The sequence below is a fragment of the Notothenia rossii genome (assembly GCF_949606895.1).
Source record: "Notothenia rossii genome assembly, chromosome: 8".
NCBI classification, from domain to species: domain Eukaryota; kingdom Metazoa; phylum Chordata; class Actinopteri; order Perciformes; family Nototheniidae; genus Notothenia; species Notothenia rossii.
In genome coordinates this window covers 78,221,147-78,234,369 of record NC_136906.1, presented here as the reverse complement: position 1 = coordinate 78,234,369, position 13,223 = coordinate 78,221,147, and the positions used below count along the sequence as shown (strand labels likewise).

The 13,223-nt window shown below is 38.7% G+C and overlaps 1 protein-coding gene and 1 long non-coding RNA gene across 3 annotated transcripts; one reads left to right on the top strand and one right to left on the bottom strand.

Moving 5' to 3' along the window:
- The first annotated feature begins 846 nt into the window (after positions 1-846).
- Positions 847-3,736, top strand: LOC307016749. 2 transcript variants are annotated; one of them, XR_013801884.1, is made up of 3 exons: positions 847-921; positions 2,921-3,189; positions 3,285-3,736. It is a non-coding gene; the product is annotated as an uncharacterized lncRNA (long non-coding RNA). The 2 variants fall into 2 exon arrangements; XR_013801885.1 differs by lacking the exon at positions 847-921 and adding an exon at positions 941-2,351.
- A 2,230-nt stretch (positions 3,737-5,966) lies between these two features.
- Positions 5,967-12,131, bottom strand: LOC307016748 (uncharacterized protein). Its single transcript, XM_079646046.1, has 6 exons — positions 11,983-12,131; positions 11,848-11,867; positions 9,976-10,167; positions 8,954-9,156; positions 8,563-8,585; positions 5,967-6,219 (listed from the first exon to the last, which is right to left on the bottom strand). Exons 1-6 carry the CDS (start codon positions 12,018-12,020, stop codon positions 6,132-6,134), a joined length of 564 nt encoding a protein of 187 aa, XP_079502172.1. The 5' UTR covers positions 12,021-12,131; the 3' UTR covers positions 5,967-6,131.
- Positions 12,132-13,223: the final 1,092 nt, after the last annotated feature.

The window sequence follows — 13,223 nt, the reverse complement described above, 5'->3', positions numbered from 1 at the left end:
GTGTGTGTGTGTGTGTGAGTGTGTGTGTGTGTGTGTGTGTGTGTGTGTGTGTGTGTGCGTGTGTGCGCGTGTGCCCTTACGAAAATGAACTATAGTATTACTATAGTATACTATAAGAGTTGTATAGTATCCTATAGTAAGTTTGTAGAGTTCTATTGTATTTTTCACCAGCTATCGTATTACTATTGTCTTTTCTGTAGTGCCATTTTACTAGCTATAGTAGCCCTATAATATTTCAATAGTAATACTATGTATCTAGATCTTTGTAGTATTCCTATATTATTTTAAATAGTATAACTATAGTATGATATATAGTGTTTCTGTAGTTGTTTTTTGAACACACTGTAGACCACTCCTATAGTAATAGCATGATATTGTCATAGTGAATGCATATTATTATATAGTGTTTGTAAAAGTATTACCATAAATTTTTTTTGGGTGTTTCTGTATTAAGACTATATTATTTTAAATAGTACTACTGTAGTATAATATTTAGTGTTTCTGTAGTTGTTTTTTGAACACACTATAGAACACTACTATAATAGTATGATATTGTCATAATGAATGCATATTATTACCATAGTGTTTGTAGAAGTATTACACTCCTAGAATTAATGTGTCATTCTTTTTTAACTGTGTCAAAGGCAATTCAACACATTCAGTGTCATTTCTGAACTATTTTACACACACATGTGTGTACATAAAAAAAAAAAAAATGCACATATAGTCAATACATTAGTGTTGACTAACACTGGGCTAACATTGGGCACTAACATTGGGCACTGTCCTGCCCAATCACGGTTGAGTTATTTCAAATATATCATTTTTCAACTGTCCAACTGTCAATCAAATGTCCCAACTGCCATTTCACCTCTGGCTGCTGTGGAGGATGGATGTCAGTGGAGGAGAGTCTAACTCTAGGTAAGTTATACAGAAACAAAAAGGTTTTTAACAAAGTGAGCAGATATATTGTCATAATGTGAGCAAGCTAGGGGTCTAAATACATATTTTTAAACTTAAATAAATATGTTTTGCCAATGTTGAACAGCTAACTATTGTTTGAGTTTAGCTGCCTGGATGATAGTTATTTTCCTTTAGGCCGTTCTTCTTCTTTTTTATTATATTTATTTTATCTTAACTTAATGTAGCTTACACTCTTTTCTGTGATCATTCTTCAATCGGCATTATATTGATAGCATTAGCAGCTATATGTTTAATGCTATCTAGCTACTTTGGCTAGGTTTCATTGTTCGGCCAGATGTGGCGAGAAAGTGCGAGTGAGGCTGCGTTGATATAGTCTCTACAGTGCAAATACGTAACTTACTCGCACTAAAGTTATTTATTAGTAGTACGTGTACACTACAGTTTACCTGTTTCTGACTAAAACATCAGCCACTACTCTATACTTGCGAATATTATATTGTGTACAAGGGAGATTTCATATCTGCCTCTTGTTGCTAAGGCAACTGTGTATGTGAGACGCAGCGCCACGCACGGCAGTTAGCCCTTCCCGATTTGATTGGTCGGACGGGAAGGGCCGGCGGGCTTTCCTTCCGACCAATCAAATCGTTGGAAGGGAAGGCCGGTGGGCTTTCCTTGACATGTCCCTGACACAGCGGACTGCGGGTGTAGTATAGAGTAGGGGTTTCACCAACTAATCGACTAGTCGACTACCTTTACCACTAGTCGGCGCTGTAGGCCCTAGTCGAGGGAAAAAATGGAGGTAAACTAGGTGCTGCAAAATGCTACAAAACACGTCCGACATTCTTATGTATGGCAGTACTTTAACGAAGATGTAACCAACTCCACAGTGAGTCAGTTGTGTACAGCTGTACTGAAGTACAATACAAATGCATCTGCTATGCGCAACCATCTGAAGATGAAGCACCTGCTGCCGACAGCTAGCACTAGCAGTAATGCTAGCACCAGTGAGCAACGGACCGGCGTCAGCACTGAACAGAGGCAAACGAACAGCAAGAAAACACGGGTCAACAGTGATGCGGATGATGAGCTACGGGATTACTGCCAGCGGACACCGCATATCCCCACAATGGATAATCCACTGGAGTGGTGGGCAGAAAACGTGCACCGCTTCCCCCGCTTTCGAGGAGCTACCTGGCTATTCCAGCCACAAGCACCCCGAGTGAGAGGGTTTTTTCCCTGGCAGGCAACACTGTCACCCGAAAGCGGTCAAGCCTCCTTCCCTCACATGTCGATGCATTGGTGTTCAAACCAAAAATATGGAAAGGTGGACGTTATTGTGGAGGACAGCGAAGTGTTGCGCAATGCGCTGTTGCGCACTGGATTTACGTGGCATTTATGTAAACAAGAGTTTTTTGCTGTCGATTTTGGTGAGTCCAGTGTTTGTTATTTATTCAGCCATGTAACACAAATTAAAATGCAGTGTTTAATGTTACTGTATAAGTTCCAATAGAAAATACAGTTGTAAACCTCTCTTTGTGTGTCTCTATTATGACGTAACGACTAGTCGACTACCATTTTGAAAAACTAGTCGACTAGTAAATATTGGTAGTTGTGAAACCCCTAGTATAGAGTGAGTGTAGCGTGCAATACTGTGTTTCACCACATTAATTTAGAGGGGCGCTGTTTCAGTCTTTGTAAAATACTCACTGACAACAGCGGAGAGATGTTTTTAAATACAAATAAAAAATATAAAGAAATACCCAGCCTCCAGGAGAAAACGCCACTGGAGGCTGAGCAGAATCTCCCCTGTGCTTCTCTAGAAGTTGTCTTTATGGATGAAGTTAATTAACTTAAAATTACCATACTGCTTATAATTTATATAAGGTGTGTATTAATGGGTTTAACTAGAAGATGATAGATGATGGCATTTAATTTAATCTGGCATAATATGATTAGTCAACATCAGGATGAATTTGTCTTTTTCTTATAATTACAGGAAGCGGGAATGAGCTGCAGGAATCTGTTAAAGTCCAAGCAAAAAGTAAATTAAAAGAAAAATCTACAGTGTCCAAAGCACAAACCATCTCCTGGAAGTAACAGGTGAATTTGGATTTGTCCTTGATAGGATTTTAAAATACAACACAGACTTCAAAGAGTTTATAGATGTTGATAGAAGTGAGAATCAGTAACTTTGACAGATTCCAAGTGCACTTTTCTGAAGCACCGGATCTTCAGCCTGTCCTAAGAGAAGTCTGTCAAACTCAGGTATACATGTACCATGCTTGTTAAATTGTGTTTCAAAAAATCACACAGGCCATAACTTTACTTTGTGCTGTGCTTGTTCTTATTGTTTTGTTCAGCTAAGAACCAGTTCTTCTGAATGGCCTAACTGATCTACTTAAGAAGAAAATTCCAGGAGTATTTGATGAACTGCAAAATGACATTCTTACCGAGAAGATCAGCCTCAAACTTGTCAGAGTTTGCATCTCTGACTTGGTAGAGAGGCATGGGTTGTAAGTATATGAATGTGAAATGTTTTTATACTGTATATAGGGGTTGGGACACTTTTTCCCTTAATTTCATTGCCAAACCATTTCTGTTTCAGGCCTGAAATTGTTCTTGTAATTTTTTTACATTTAACTTATTCGTATTCATATTCTGTGAACAATGTATTTTATTTTGTTAATAAAGTCCCTATCTTTCAAATTGAAACTGCTCTGCCTGCTAACTTTTATTTGTTGATACCATACTTACTCTAGGGATGAATACATCATTATTAAAGCTAATTAACTATAGATTCACTTCACTATAAGATCACCATAGCCAACTCTATAGTATTACTATAGTAATGTTCTGTAGTGTGTTCCAAAAAACCATATAAATAATATAGAAAGCACCATAGTGATACTACATAAAACTCAATAGTATAGCTATAGTAATTTCCTATAGTGGCTGAAAAACCATAGAAATACTACAGGAAACACTATAGTATAACTGTAACTTCACTATAAGATCACCATAGCCAACTCTATAGTATTGCTAAAGTAATTCTCTATAGTGTGTCCCAAAACACCATAGAAATACTATAGCAGTTTTTTGTGGTATTTCTATAGTAATTCTTAATAGTAATACTATAGGGTTTTTTCGTAAGTGTGTGTGTGTGTGTGTGTGTGTGTGTGTGTGTGTGTGTGTGTGTGAGATAAGAGACTTTACAGCATGTGTGTGTCCCCCCCCCGTGGTAAATGATTGCCCCCCCATTCGATTTGTTCTGGAGCCGACCCTGAGAGGGCCTCATCATATATCTTTGCGTGGGGCCTCATGTTGGCCAGGGACGGCCCTGGAAACATGTTTATCCACAATGAGACACATGTACACAGACACTGATTGATTGATTTGTATTTATTATGTTGATGTTTTAATGAGCACAAAGCAGCAGCATCAGGGTTTTACAGATATTGTAGGATATGTTAAACTTGATAAGATTTGATCACACACTTCTCTACTGCACACATTTAAACATTATGTTAACTAAATCTGTATATCAATTTGGACAGGAGGAACTTTATCAATAATACTGTAGACTTTAAAGACTTTTCAACTAGTGGCAGGTTTGTCTTATAAGTTTAACTTGAATTTCGTGTTAATTTATAAGTGTCATTTACTTAAAGCAGGTTTGTTGTTCTTCCATCTATTCTCCTCTAATGCACCTTAGATCAAACATCAGTGATCCAAAGCTGCAGCTCAAAAGCATCTATGTTATAGCATCCTTCATGTTCCGTTGATTGCAAATGCATTGCACATGCACTATTGTCCCTTCAAAATGCATTTATTGGAATAATAAACCCCAGAGGCAGGGGCGGACTGGCCAATGGGAATACCGGGAAAAGATCCTATCTACTGCCCAAAACAGCATGTCAAATATGTTGAAACATCTGCAGAAACAACATGCTGGGACGAAGCTAGTAGCTAAGACCACAGACTCAGACTCATCCAACGCCACTCCACCTCCACCTAAGCAACAGCGGCTGGATTTTAACCGAGGGACAGCTAGCCAGGAAAAAGTTGATAAAGCCATTGCACGGTATGTTGTAGAACACATGCAGGCTATTTCTACTATTTCTATTTCTTGATCAACAGATTGTATTATTCTCCAATGCAATAACAGTACTGAAATGAAGGCTATAAGGGCATTAATGGGAGCCCTTTTTTTAAGTAACTAATGCGTTACTGTTCACGCGTTAAGTAATCAGTAAAGTAACTGAGTTACTTTTGAAATGAAGTAACTAGTAATGGTAACTAGTTACTGGTTTTCAGTAACTAGCACAACACTGGTCACGATCAGGAGTGAGTGACTGAGAGACCTAGCTGGCAGTTGCTTACAGATGGATAAACAAGCTCCAAAGCGTAAAGGCTTTTTTGTATAGTTTGTGTATACAGTATACAGTATTGTAGCGAGCCCTGGGTTCAGAGGGAGGGGCTTGCATAGGGGAGGGGGGGGGGGGGTTGGCAGGGAAACAGGGTTCAGGGGGAGTGGCTGTACCCGTAGGATAGAAAAGGGAATTGACCTCTGACTCAGAGGTCGAGCGGCTGTGGAGAAGAACGTGTTGCCCACATTCTGTTACTGAGTTTAGGCTAGTTAGCTAGCAGGTTTATTGTTTTGGGTGCAGTCACTTTTGCCTCCACTTGCTGTTCAAATAAATGTTGAAAGAAAAAGTAAATCTGTTTACAGTTCTGTTTCATATGGGTGTTGAGAAATGTATCCATAGATTTAGTCACCAGATTGATGTATTTAACTTCAACATTTAAACAAATCTTCCCGGGGGAGCATGCCCCCGGACCCCCCTAGAGGAGGTGAGGTCCACCACCTGCCCGTACCCCCTGTTCAATTGTCTCACCCACATTGAGGATGCTTCCTACGCCCATGTTTTGTATCAGTCAGGCAAGTTGGTTCAAATGTTATTGCATCAATGATCTGTTAAAGAGCACTAAATATATGCTGTAACTATTTTGCTCCAGGCAACTCAAGGGCTCAGGTAATGTGAATAATGGTCCAAAATAACATTAAATGCATAGGGTTTTTTGTTAAGATACTTTCGTCGCCGGACGGCCGATACATGCCGCGCATTAAGTGGGCCTGTCTTTCAATTAATCTCCGGGCCACTTTTTCCCCCCAGTCCGCCCCTGCCCAGAGGTTTTCTTAAATTTGTTTAAAGAGCACTAACAAGAGCAGAATGATTATGGCAAACACAATCAAACATATTAGAAAAACAATCAGCTGTTTGCGTTTCCCCCACACTGAAAGAAAGAAAAGATCAATCAGTCATCTAATATCAACAGCAAGCACAACATGATTTAGATCACATGGGTTTTTTCTTATTACAAAGGGAATAAAATACACTTTTTTACAATCTCTTTTTTTACAGCTTTGGCCATTTGTCCATTCAGTCATTTTCAATGTATATAACAAATGTTTTAAAGCCTGGTTGGCATCTTGCTAGGAATCACATCTTCCTACTTTTCCGATACAAATGATGGCCACCACCAGCGTTAGTAAAACTATAGTACCTCAATCTTAAAATATCATATAATGAAGAATATGTTGTCTTCATGATTCATTTCAAGAACTGATAGAAGTTAACGTGTCATTTCATAAACCCTCTTCCGCCGCCACTGCGTCAGGCCGTTGTGTCCTTGGGCAAGGCACTTCACCCGAATTTGCTCCTGCGGGTATTGTCCACAGTACATGTATGATATTAATGTGTACTTGTAAAGCGCCTCGATGACTTTGAGGTGTGAAGATGGACGGTGTGGCGCAGTGGGCTGTGCAAGGGGGCGAAACCCGCCGCTGCGTCTGTAAAGCCGTTGTGTCCTTGGCCAAGACACTTCACCTGAATTTGCTCCTGTGGGTATTGTCCACAGTACATGACCGTTACATGTATGTCTGATATGTATTTGTAATGTGTATCTGTAAAGCGCTTTGGGTCATGGAAAAAGCGCTATAATAAATATAAGGAATTATTATTATTATTATAAAACCCACAGGAATTAACTATATGTTAGTAGTTAGTTAATATTACATTATATTCTTTCACCTGCATTATTTTATTCAAATTGTTCGTACTGTGTTTCATTTGCATAATTTCAAGTTTTTTATTATATATATATTGGTGAAGCGTCTGCAGGGACACAACGAGATGCTGACTGCAGTGGGGTTGGAACATGTGACCCCGATCCCAACACCAACGCCTCACCTCTTATGTCCTGTATATATAATATGTTACATTGTTGGAGGAACCTAATCTTTTCATGGCCATAACTTCACTGTAGCTGCTGTGCATGTGATGATAAAACCCATGGATCTTGAATCTATACTACGTGTTGCAGCCATTACACTCATATTGGAGTTATGCATAGGAACCTATCATGGCTTCCGGTTGAGAAACGTCTGCAATCTGGTGTTATTACTTTTCTCAGAAAAGTCCAATTTGGCTAAAAAACACTGTATTTTATGATCAAATAGTTTACACAAGAGACGAGCATGACCATAAGACTAGTCAAGCTGCATCAGGCCATCTACGGGCACCTAAACCCAGGACACATCTTCTGAACTCTTCTGTGACTTATAGAGCTATAAAGGAATGGAACTCATTGCCAAACTGCCTTGCTGACATAGAGTCCAGAGCCTCTTTCAACAAGAGATTGAAGCGCCATCTACTAATGAGCATGTACCCCTTGTGAGCTGTGAACCCTAATTGAATTGTATCTCATGCTTTGTACTGGTGGGGGTATTGTGCACTCATCCTTGGCTGAGTTTGATGTTGAAAGTGGATGAGATCGTTCATGATGTTGCTGATGTTGTTAACGATGTCAGGACTTATGTATGTCTTGAATGTTGTTGTGTTGAGTATTGTTGTATTGTTTTAAGTGTCTCCATGAAGAGTAGCTTTTGTCAAGAGCAAAAGCTAACGGTAAATAAACATAAACATATGTTATTTGTTATATTTTGAACACTAGATGGCGTAATGGGGCCACAGAATATAATTGATGTCCCTGGTACAGGTGGGTGATTTGGGACGGGGAAGAGCAAACTGTTTTTTGACCGTGTTTGTTGGAAAATAAATGGTATTGAAAGCAATGGAGATTACACACGTCCAACTAGTTTACCCAGGTAGCCATTCCCTCTGTGATATTGAGAGTCAATAGTCACCACACTACGTTTCAACACACCTACCCACGTAGTTTTTTGTTGGGGTTTTTAAACCAGCTAATCGTTAGCATCATATAATAGTAAAATAACGGTATGGTATTAGAATTTGATCCTAGAGTGAGCAACATTAATTAGTTTAGTTTTATGAACTGTTGATCTGCAGTTCAGCGTCAAGATAAAAATTGATTTGCAGCTTCTTAAGAAAATACAAATTAGGATATTTTGGGTATTATGATATAATATATTACTAAATGGATTCTAACTTTAAAAAAACTTCCTAATAGCTTCTTTTTTTTACACGTGATTACTAGGTAAATATCACTTCACAGCCACTATAGACAGAAGGTTTTTACATGGCAATGGCTTATTAATGTAGATATTGGAAAACTGTCATCTGAAAATAGAAGGTTAAATATTAAAGCCATACTTACAATATTTCCCAGCAGCAGGAGACCTGAAAGAGAAGAAAAAAAACGAGTGTCATTCAGAAGAAATTCATCCATTCAGAGGTAAACTACAGCAATGCTTCCTAACCTCTTGAAGGGATAGTTTGAATGTTATTAGTTGGGGTTTATCAGGTATAGTTAGAGCTTATAGCAAGGTTAAGCACTGAAGATATTCCAAATATACCGTACGCTTAGAATTATCTTTCATTATTTACGTTGGGTTTCCCTTTTTTGAGGTGCGCTCCCCCATCTACTGTAACTGATACAATGCCTATAGATAAAGGCCTCATACAACCCCACTTCTAAACATCCAAACTAGCCCTTTAAAGTCACATGATCAGTTCTCATCACATTGATTGTGTGTGAAATAGATTACCGGTCCAGAGGAAACCACAAGAACATCCTTGACCTGAAACCAGGCCATGTTATTGCGGTTGCAGATCAGCATTTTGCTCTCATGGAACAGAACGTCTACGGTGACGATGACCTCCGGGTTTTCCACAAGTCTCCTGCTTTCAGGCACAAAATGATCTTTGTCGAAGGTGTGATGCATCACCACCAGAACGATTGGTTTCCCACCTGTGAGCACAGAGATAATGTTGGGAAAATACCGAAGGTACTCTTCCAATATCAGAGTAACATGATATCAAAGGTATCCCAACTGTAGCTGTGAACATGACAGGATGTGTGATTGCCTAGCAGAGCATCAGGACTGTTTGAGGCATATGATAGCTATGTGATTAACATGATGATTCAGCCTCTATGGAGAGAGACATATGACAAGCATGCTCATTTCTGACGTGGAGCTAATCTGAAGTAAACATTGAATACTGCTTTCTATTCCTCCATCTTGTGACTGTGGAACTCCCTCTCTTGGATATCAGCATGTGAAGGACACTGTTCAGGAACTAGTTGATGCTCTGTATGTGATGACTACTTCCATTCTGGAGAGGATCACAGATACATGGATCCTGAGATTGAAGATCAAGCCGGTGACGAGGGATTATTAACATTTTTTAGAAAAAGTCAGAATTTTGAGAAAAAGTCAGAATTTTGAAATTTTGAGAAGAATACATCTTTTTGAGAAATTCTGAATTTTTAGATTTTGAGAAAAATTCTGAGTTCTTAGAAAAAGTCAAGGTTTTGGGAAAAAGTCCGAATTTTGAGAAAAGTCCGAATTTTGACATTTTGACAAAAATACCAACAAATTCCCTTTTTTTTGTTTTGACTACTTCCTTTCTTGAGAGGATAGTAAATACATGGATCCTGATATTAAAGCTCAAGCCGGTGACGAGTGAGATTTTTCTAACAGATAACACAACGTTTTTTAACATTTCCCTGTGTACCTTTGAATAACCAGTGGGAAATCGGCCAATCATCATCCTAGACATTTCCTACCTGGGATTTTGTTCATTGCCTCTCCGATGTCTGTTCCAACTCGAGACGCGATGGGACAGAACAGCACCAAGTAGTCACTTTGTTCAGGAGAGATCACCTCGATTTGACCCAACCCTTTGAGGTCATTAACATAGGTCTGATGAGCACCGTTGGTACATCCTGCCACGGAGACATGGAATTTCTTCCCCCGCACTAAACGCAGAGAAGATTTGTTTTGAGTAATTTAATTTTGCTTCCTACCCAGATGTAGAAGAGCCATGTCCAAAAGTGTGACCTAAAGTCTCAAAAGCCACCAGACTCCATTGTAAGAATATAGAAGTAAAGTATTCACATCTTCCCAAAAACCACCACCATCATATAACGAACCAATATGCATGCTTTTGTTCTGTTTTTACCTCTCTGTCATTATTAACGACCAGAGATCCAGTTGTAAAAGTGTCTCTGTTGGTTTATCACAAAAACCAACTCTCATCTCACTACATTTGATCAATTAAACCATTAAAAATATATCAGAAATATTAGTAAAGCAGCTTTATTTGAATGACTAAATGTAGTGTATTGTCTATAATACTGGAATATAGCAGTCTTGAGAGAACACCATGGTGGAAAAGTACTTATTTTGTTCACTTAAAGCCAACTTTTTTCTCTCGTGTTCCCCTTGCGCTGTTAGCCATATAAGAATCACTTATCTGTGATTAAATAAGATAAGATGTACTCTCTTGATCCCAATTGGGGACATTGTTGCGTGGCAGCTGCACAAAAGACAAGGCGTTCTACATAAGAGAAATTAAAAGGGTAGAAATAAACAATTGTAAAATGTAAACATCTAACACTTTATGTTCTTTTGTTCAACCTTTTGTAATTGTATTTAACCCAACTGCTCCTTCGATGAAAATCACTTGTATACCACACCCTTAATACAAATGCATTTCAACTTGACATTTACACTTATTGTGAGTGAAAAATAATAATATTAAAGACTCACTTCTAGCAGTTTCAACATCTATGTTAAGAGCTTTCATTGAGACACACTTGACACTTGCTTGTCTTTCATAAGTTTTGATGGTTCTGGGGCGAGACAAGAGGATTATGAAAATTGATTTGAATATGTTTTTTTTTGTGGAAATACGGTATATTGCAATCCCTAATCTTTCTTCCTATCCCCTGCAATACCCTCCAGTACCTCTAGGGTTGGGTACCACTGACCCAAAGGACCAGTGTGTACCTTTAGTGACATCTAGTGGTGAAGTTGCTGATTACAACTATGATCTGCAAGAATTAGTATCATTTTTCGATGCCAACCTAGAAGAAAATAGCCTAAAAAAAAGCCAAGTGAGGGTTTCCATTGGAATTATGAATATTGGGGAGAAGCTTCGTAGCAAACACAACCTTATGATGGTTATAAGTTTAGTCCAGCAAGATAAAAGCACAACCTTTTTCATAATCATGTGATTGTGTAAATATTATATTCTATTTCTGAGAATAATTCCGCCCTGTCCTACACATAGGTCCTTCAAGTTAAAGTGCCCACACCCTGAAACTAAATTAAATCTTATATTTAAAGCTGTGTGTGAGTATTGCAGCAACTGAGCTTTGAATTTTGAAAGTGAAAGTATTCATTGTGCACTAAAATGGCCCCTTAGGTTGTTACTGTCATATAACACAGGCTGTATATCCTGCTAATCCTTACATTTGACGGATACATTGACATTTAAAATCATCCCATTTAGAGACACGTGGTGTTCATTAGACAGGAAGCACGAATTGTAATCTGTAAAGTCGTTAAAGCTGTCAGAAAAAAAAGATCACCTCTGAAATGTGTATAAAGTTGCAAATGTGTACATGTAGTTCATTTCTAAAGACACTTCTTACCCTTTTTCTGGTCCATGTTTCTGAGGAAGAGAAATTGAAAGCTTTAGTACACACACTTCAAACATGCGTCACAAACACTCTTCTCTGTCTCTTAAAAAAAGTGTGCATTAGTCCGTGAGACTTAATTAAAATTACCTTGGAGTTGTATAACCTACTGAGTTATCCCGTTTCATGGTAGATATGCAGCAGCCTTAAGAAGAGTACTTACTGAACAGACTGATAGCTTCTCTGGGCTGACTCTGGCATCTTGCTCTCCTCTTTCACTTTCTGCGGCTACGTGCTCTCTGGTGACCGCTGCAGGAAGAGGAGAGGAGACACTGAGTTCATCCAGAAAACATGTGACAGAGGTGGGAAGCAGGGCTGACAACATTTGAGTTCAGCTTGGAGTGAGATTTATTTTTTAAATATTGAAGTCAAATGCATCAACCATGTGCACTTTGAGAGCAAAATGAATTCATGGTAAACAGATTTTCTTTTTCTTTATGGATATTTTTACAAATCACTCCCCTTTTAAACTGTGTTCTTATTTTACTGTCATATAGTATTTCATAACTGTTTTTCATTTATTCTCATAAATGGTGACCAAACCGTTTGAGACCCACTGAGATAACGAGACTAAAGTTAACTATCTAAACAGAGTCCCTTACCTCACTGAGCTGTAGTTATCTCTCAGTATGACAGGACAGAGCTCTCCCTTTCCTTCTTTTAGAAACAGCTTTTAATATCCGTTAAGCCAGTGGTTCCCAATTTTTTTCTGTCAGGCCCCCCCTTTGGAGAAAAAAAAAAGTCGGGCCCCCCCAACACAGGTCAGGCTCAGTGGCAGCGCCAGAGATTTATTTTGGGGGTGCTGTGGGGTAGCTTGACGTTTCATAGAGGGTGCTCTCATAGCCGTGGGACCATGTTTCAAATGGGGGGTGCTGTGGGGATGACACCAGGGCTGGTTCTGACCAATGTGCTGCCCTATAAGGCAATATTTTAGCTGGCAATGAAAAACCTCTACAAAAGACCAATACACTGCAAAAAGAGAAATATATTGACATGGTGGACAGCTTATATAACAAGGCTTCAAATTTATTATATATTATAACGTGTTTTAATTGGAGGGGTGAACTTCACATCCTCTAGGGGGGTCCGGGGGTATCCCCCCGGGAAGATATTTTTTAACATTTTAAAGTAAAATGCTTCAATTTGGTGCAATTTGAGCGCCCAATTAGAGACTGATCTAGGGGGTACAACTCTAAACACCCATATGAAAAAGATCGGTTTGCATTTTATCAATCAAATAAGCAGGTATGTGAACATTTCCAATAACCTTCCATAGCCAATAACAAATACATGTAACTTATTTTATTTTTGTTGTTCATTCATATCTTATT

Coding starts and splice junctions, on each gene's coding strand:
- LOC307016748 (XM_079646046.1), bottom strand. CDS start 12,020: ATGAAACGGGATAACTCAGTAGGTTATACAACTCCAAG. Junction 9,157..9,975: donor GGCAATGAACAAAATCCCAG/GTAGGAAATGTC, acceptor CTGTGCTCACAG/GTGGGAAACCAATCGTTCTG. Junction 6,220..8,562: donor TCCTGCTGCTGGGAAATATT/GTAAGTATGGCT, acceptor TCTTTCTTTCAG/TGTGGGGGAAACGCAAACAG.